This window comes from Periplaneta americana, chromosome 16 (assembly GCF_040183065.1).
Source record: "Periplaneta americana isolate PAMFEO1 chromosome 16, P.americana_PAMFEO1_priV1, whole genome shotgun sequence".
NCBI classification, from domain to species: Eukaryota; Metazoa; Arthropoda; class Insecta; order Blattodea; family Blattidae; genus Periplaneta; species Periplaneta americana.
Window position 1 is genome coordinate 4,739,779 of NC_091132.1, and position 7,728 is coordinate 4,747,506.

Below are 7,728 nucleotides of genomic sequence, written 5' to 3' on the forward strand. Positions count from 1 at the left end.
AGAAGTTACATTCGTATCTTATCTTATGCACACATACTTTGTCATGAGGGGCTACTCATCAATTAGCACTGGTCAGCTTGATGAGTTAATGACTGAATTTGGTATAATTTTCCTCTAACCAATACCTAATTCCCTCTTTACCCTTTCCTATCCAGTCCTCTGACTGAACTCTTACTTTCTTCGACCCCGACGGCATTAGAGCATTCGAGGCCTAGGGGTTCATTTCCCTTTCCTTCCTCTTTCTACTTTTCTGTTCCTAGTGCTGACCTGCTATGGCACTAAAATCGTCCTCCAGTGGCTTAAGGAGGGAAAGCTGGTGATCAACAAGATCTCCCAGCTAGGTCCAATGGACCCGTCGACCAACAGCAGGTGTGGTCCTCCAGACATTCTGGGGGTTGTGTGTGGATGAAGTAGCCACCAAAACGTTAAAATATGGTGTTCACTTAAATCGGCTACAACTTGCCATTTAACTCCTACCAAGAAATGGATTCGGAACACCTCAAAATCTGTGCTTCAGTGGCTGACCATGACAATATCTTTGAAATATTGGAGTGCAAGAGGTCAAATGACTTTATTGTCAAACGCCTGGCATTAGAAAACAACAACAACATATTTTTTCCCCACAAGGAAAGAACTCAGCACCTTTCAGCAGATTTATACGAGATTGGACAGTTCAATAGTAGCAGTTGCTGCTTACACTTTGTTGTGTTGTATTGTATTGTATTTATTTATATTCCATGGATTCATATATCACTTCACAGCTAGAATATGGAATATGTCAAACGAAAAATAATAAAATAAATACAAATCTTAATAGTACCATAAAGTTTTAATTACAGTCACAGTCTATATATATACAGAAGAGTTTTACGATACAGTCTACTAGTACAACACAAAGTTTTAGTATCGATACTTAATACAAGACAGAAATATTCATGAAGCGTTGTTGTAATGTCACGAATTCACCTACAGAATAGAAAGCGTGAGAAATTAGGTACCGGTACTTCTTTAATTTGGCCCTAAATAAACTTTTTTTGAGGCTATTACTGCCATATAATGCACTCCTTTTTGATAGCACGATAGACTTGTCAATGGAGTATGAAATTCATCGTCTTACACCATAATTAAGTAAGTCACTAGACATATACCACAGATATGCCACATATTTAAGATCGTAACAGGATGCTCGTGAACAGTAGACTACTTGGCGCCCACCTTGTGCAGAGTCAAATATAACCTCATCTGTATATAACAAGCTACCCTACTCCGGTCCTGGTTAACATTATCCCCCGCAAAAGCAAGGTGAAACAATCTATGGTCGTCAGTGATATGCTCCTTCACTGCTGTCAGTCTAGGAAAGCAAATGTCTTATGGCGGTGTCAGATGGTCCGGGAAACTGAGCATTTACTTCAATTACAGTAGGAGACTGGAATGAGTTAGTTTCTGCTTTTGCAACTAAAGTCATGTCCCATACAGGAGTTGGCACACGTCTCCTTCCAGAACCTGCCCGAAGGTGTTCAATTCTTGCCCTGGATAATCTTACTCAATGTCGTGCAGTGGAATCTGGTACTCCAAGTCACCTACTTGCCTCAGAGCTAGGGAATCCTATGTCCCTCACAAGGGAAAGAAAAACTTATTTACATACGTTAATTCTACGTAGTTTACTCAGAATGATGAAAACAATTCATCACAACCTTCTTTCTTTACTGCAAATTACAAAAAGCTCCCTTTATTTGACTTAACAGACTCTATAATTATTTTAAATATGCACATATTGAATGTACATTCATTGTAAAAATATATATAAAAAAAATGCTCCATCACAAAACAAAAACAACAAAGGCTTACTTGCATGCAAGATCTCCATTCCATTCTGATATGTTCACACATTCCTTCAGCGGAATCTTCAACAATGGTTTGTTTACATCCTTAGGATCAAACACAATTGACTTTGAACACATTTTGAGCCTCCCGATTTCTTTTCTTCTTTCAAAGTCATGCTGATCAGTATCGGCAGGGAACAAAAAGGCACTGAAATCTTCAAAATATATTTCTGCGGGTTCAAGCAAAAGTAGTGAAAACCTGGAACAAAACTTGAACATTAAACGACGTTTCTGTAAATCTTATATAATATAGTATTCATGTCACTTTCATTACACACTTGAATGCACCTGTCATTACAAAACTTCAAACGTTAGTACTAATATTATTATGAACACTACACTGTTTACTACCTTTCTTTTTCCATTGCGCTGGTGAGAATACACACAACTTTATGCAGTCATATCAAAAGAGCGGATCATGACAGGAACCGGACACAATTACCATATTTCTGCAAACAGTGCAAACCGATATTTTTATCATCACAACACAACCACTTGCAACGGCATGTTTAACTACTGATGTTCTCCTATTGGTCTGAGTCTGGTCAGAAACGAGAACACAACCAACCGCAATGAGAAATGAGCGCCACTGATCACATACAGAACCAGTGTTGCCAACACATAAATTGTATCCCCGTCAGTATAACACCTGGAAATCCGTCAGAATCCGTCAAAATTAAAAAAAATAATAATATCTAATATATATAACACAACTTACTTACAAATCCTGATTAAAATAATAATTCTTCAAAATCTAACTTGATTACGAGAAAATCTGAAACAGGAAATTCTTAAACATAGTACGGATCAGACAGGCTGTTCAAATAAAAAGTAAAATCTCTAAAAAGTTAAACAATAAAAAATGATAGCAGCTGAAAATGTCAAAAGACGATGTAAATCGTAATTTCCGCCAGAAAATCCGTCACCCGTAAAAGCCATTTTTTCCCGTCCGCTACGTTGAAATTCCGTCAATTTTGTCGGAACACTGTACAGAAAGTTGAGTAAATTGTTTGCAGAGTAGCCAACTCACGATTCTTAAATGCAGAAGTGCAGTTAGAAAAAAATTATCAAATTATTCTGTTTTTTGGAGTATACATATAGGGCTACGACATTTCACTATTGAAAAAAATAAAGTGAAATTAAAATGTTCGTCCATTTTCATCTAATCTGCAATCGTATTATACAAGAAACATTATGTCTTCCAATAAAAAGATAGAAAGACTCATGTCTCTTGAAGTAGAAACAAATGTATGGCATACTTCCAGGACGTAAAATGAAACATGTGTATTTGAATATAATTATTTTCATAATAAACAAATGATGATCACCATACACATTCTTTTCGTAAATAAAATACGGTGATGGTCGTTATTAACTTGCAAGTACATTACAGAATACGGGACAGATGGCAGTATATGCACGCTCTATCATGTGCTGCACCCAGCGCAGAATTTCGAAACTTCGTGTTGTTTTGTATATTTAATTCACAACTAACACACGGAGATTTGATTGCTATTCTTTTCAATTCAACCTTTAAAGCTACAATAAAACATTACCTAATACCTCTTCCAATTCTTATCTTCAATCTAATCACGATAAATAGACCTCATAGCAAAGTTTGAAATTATAAATAAATAGCTGAATTGTGATAGGCCAAATTAAGAGAACGGGAGTATGGATGGGAAGACAATTGGAGACATATTAATTAGAATCTATCTTCTGAAAGCACATCGTACCCCCAGTAAAAAAAAAAAAAAAAAAAAAAAAAAAAAAAAAAAAAAAAAAACTATCGTATGTCGAAAATCACATATTACTTTCGTAAATTAGTTCCAACACTCTTTTACTAGTTGGAAGTGTGAAATTCTAATAATAAAATAGTAAATTATCAAAGGTTTTGGTACCTATTTCATAAAATATTTTTACACCAGTATTTTATAGAAAATAACATACCTACAAAAATTTTATTCTTCTTCTTCGTCCTCTTTCTTGGCCTCGGGTTCAATTCAATGATCCCACGTAGCCAGCTAAATTCTCTAATGTAAAATTGTATTCTCTTATGTACTGAATAAATAGCACCGAAGTACCGCACCGACCGGTGACTAACTATTTAAAAAAAAACATGAATGAGTTGTGGATGATAAACGATGACAGTGAACACGCCTGCACTTCACGGAGACAGACCGATGACCTTCTCGAAAAATTTTTTTTTATTCAAAACTATATGTTCAACACTAAATATTTTAAGATCCAAATAAATGTTGCACTTATTAATCATGCTGATTGAAAGCTTCCATAATGCGCCTGACGATCATCAATTGTTTATCATTAATATGTGCTTGATAGTCAGCAATTGTTTATTATGAAAATCTTCTCTACCAAAAGTTACTCTGAGCTTCTTAGTAATTCTACTCTCCTAGTAATGATACTTGGGCTTAGCAGCTGTCTCACGAAAACAATGCTTCAAATTATTTATTTCATCCCCTCAACCATGTAATTACAGAGTACAGAATAGTGATACTAACAGTAATAATATATATATATATATATATATATATATATATATATATATATATATATAATAATGGTAATTTAAACTTAAATAATTATAAATTATGTTCAAGAAAGTACATCAAATACTTCTTTCGTGTACCTATTCTAAGAAAATGTTACGCTGGTATTAGCCAAAATCTTTCATTACATCATTTATCGTAGCAATAAATTAATAATTCTGCTATTTATTAATTTATTGCTACGATAAATGACGTAATGAAAGATTTTGGCTAACACCAGCGTAACATTTTCTTGGAATAGGTACACTGCTATTTACAGGAGATAATAGTATAACCGTATCTATGCACAGTGTGCGCAATCCCAAACTATTATTAATAATACTGCTATTTAGTGGATGCTTTCTCCTTGTGGATTGGAAAAGAATGAAAAAACAGTTTATATACTAAACTGTGATGAAAATGTGGGCTTTTTGGCAAAAAAAAAAAAAAAAAAAAAAAAAAAGCACAAATTGAATAAAGATGCCATTTTTAGATTTCGTATTATTCAGCAAAATGATTAATAAATAAATAAATAAATAAATAAATAAATAAATAAATAAAAAATCTTACCTTTCTCCTCTACAACTCTTCCCTTGATCTCGTTATAAATGCGCAATTCACTTCTAAAATTACAAATGCGTACTGCTACTGATGTGGTGTTTTGTTTACCTCGAGGATGCGCTTGTTAACCATCATTTATCTATTATGAAAAATCTCTCTTCCAAAATGATTGCGAGAAGAAATATTTCTTAATACCTCTTCTATCATTCTATTATCCGGATACCAAGAAAAATTTTTCGAGCAATATGGCGCTCCTTGCGGGTTCGCTAGTGCAGCGCCAAGAGGACTGACTAATTAGGCCTCTTGTGCAGCGCCTTTACACCGATATTTATGCAACCAGCATTTATCTATATTTATCTATTATGAAAATTATAGCTTCCAAAATGATTGTATAAAGAAATATTTCCACCATTTATCTATTATGAAAATTAATGATTCCAAAATGATTGTGTGAAGAAAGATTTCCGAATACCTCTTCAGGTATTCTGTTACCTGGATACCAAGAAAAATTTCTCGAGCAATATGGCGTTCCTTGCGACTTCGCTAATGGAGCGCCTGTACATCGATGGTTAGGCAACCAGATGTACCTTAATATCTCGTTCAGTGAACTGATACTGAAAATTTGAAAGTAATACCAATGTTTCTGGTTAGCTGAGTAAAGAAATAAACAATTAATGAATTTAACTATGCAATATGCTGAATTATTAAGCCCCACCTGTTTAGTTTTTAACTTCGAAATTTAAATATGCAAACATTTTGCATGAAACATTTTCTGAGGCTGTGATGCAATGAAAATTCCAAATTTCGAGATTTATACTGAACTGCATCTTACAAATTAATTTTTACATGATGTTTGGTCTATCTTTTTTTTTCCTAATCTATTGGACATCTTGTTTGCAGACTCTCCATCAGTCCTAAACAGATGGAAAAACTATTTTGCGCAACTACTAAATGTACTTAGGCCAGATAGAAATAATCGGGACGAAATTGAAATACAAACTGCTGAGCCATTTATACCCGAACCCACGCTTTCAAGTCGAAATTGCGATAGAAAATCTGAAAAAGTACAAGTCTCCGGGTATCGATCAAATTCCAGCAGAATTAATACAAGAGGGTGGAAGTGCATTATATAGCGAAATTTATAAACTTGTACTTGCTATTTGGGAAAGGGAAATTGTACCAGAACAATTGAAGGAGTCCATAATTGTACCTATTTTTAAGAAGGGGGACAAAACCAACTGTGGTAACTTTCGAGGAATATCACTTTTGTTGACATCGTACAAAATTTTGTCCAATATTCTTTTGAGAAGATTAGCTCCGTACGTAGATGAAATTATTGGGGATCATCAGTGCGGTTTTAGGCGTAATAGATCGACTATTGATCAGATTTTTTGTATTCGACAGATAATGGAGAAAAAATGGGAGTATAAGGGTACAGTACATCAGTTATTCATAGATTTCAAAAAGGCATATGACTCGGTTAAGAGGGAAGTATTATATGATATTCTTATTGAATTTGGTATTCCCAAGAAACTAGTTCGATTAATTAAAATGTGTCTCAGTGAAACATACAGCAGAGACCGTATAGGTCAGTTTCTATCTGATGCTTTTCCAATTCACTGCGGGCTAAAGCAGGGAGATGCACTATCACCTTTACTTTTTAACTTCGCTTTAGAATATGCCATTAGGAAAGTTCAGGATAACAGGCAGGGTTTGGAATTGAACGGGTTACATCAGCTTCTTGTCTATGCGGATGACGTGAATATGTTAGGAGAAAATCCAGAAACGATTAGGGAATACACGGGAATTTTACTGGAGGCAAGTAAAGCGATAGGTTTGGAAGTAAATCCCGAAAAGACAAAGTGTATGATTATGTCTCGTGACCAGAATATTGTACGAAATGGAAATATAAAAATTCGAGATTTATCCTTCGAAGGGGTGGAAAAATTCAAATATCTTGGAGCAACAGTAACAAATATAAATGACACTCGGGAGGAAATTAAACACCGAATAAATGTGGGAAATGCCTGTTATTATTCGGTTGAGAAGCTTTTATCATTTAGTCTGCTGTCAAAAAATCTGAAAGTTAGAATTTATAAAACAGTTATATTACCGGTTCTTCTGTATGGTTGTGAAACTTGGACTCTCACTCTGAGAGAGGAACATAGGTTAAGGGTGTTTGAGAATAAGGTGCTTAGGAAAATATTTGGGGCTAAGAGGGATGAAGTTACAGGAGAATGGAGAAAGTTACACAACACAGAACTGCACGCATTGTATTCTTCACCTGACATAATTAGGAACATAAAATCCAGACTTTTGAGATGGGCAGGACATGTAGCACGTATGGGCGAATCCAGAAATGCATATAGAGTGTTAGTTGGGAGACCGGAGGGAAAAAGACCTTTGGGGAGGCCGAGACGTAGGTGGGAAGATAATATTAAAATGGATTTGAGGGAGGTGGGATATGATGGTAGAGACTGGATTAATCTTGCTCAGGATAGGGACCAATGGTAGGCTTATGTGAGGGCGGCAATGAACCTCCGGGTTCCTTAAAAGCCAGTAAGTAAGTAAGTTATCAACTCTTGTTTTTCCTTGCTTGAATATCATTTTATGTAAATCATTATTATTATTATTGCATCAATAACTACTGTATAATAATAATAATAATACTTACTTACTTACAAATGGCTTTTAAGGAACCCGAAGGTTCATTGCCGCCCTCACATAAGCCCGCC

General features: G+C 34.9%; 1 protein-coding gene across 2 annotated transcripts in view; it reads right to left on the bottom strand.

Annotated features, from left to right (window-relative positions):
• Nucleotides 1-5,132, bottom strand: part of LOC138716223 (protein FAN-like) — a 51,985-nt gene extending 46,853 nt beyond the window's left edge. The window contains exons 1-3 of one of the 2 annotated variants that reach the window (XM_069849061.1): nucleotides 5,003-5,132; nucleotides 2,235-2,332; nucleotides 1,849-2,082 (exon numbers count right to left, since the gene is read on the bottom strand). In XM_069849061.1, the coding sequence (XP_069705162.1) occupies nucleotides 1,849-2,082; nucleotides 2,235-2,248 (248 nt within the window). In that variant the 5' untranslated portion in view covers nucleotides 2,249-2,332; nucleotides 5,003-5,132. Of the gene's footprint in view, nucleotides 1-1,848; nucleotides 2,083-2,234; nucleotides 2,518-5,002 lie in introns of those variants that run through there. The other variant, XM_069849060.1, reaches the window with a different exon arrangement.
• Nucleotides 5,133-7,728: the final 2,596 nt, after the last annotated feature.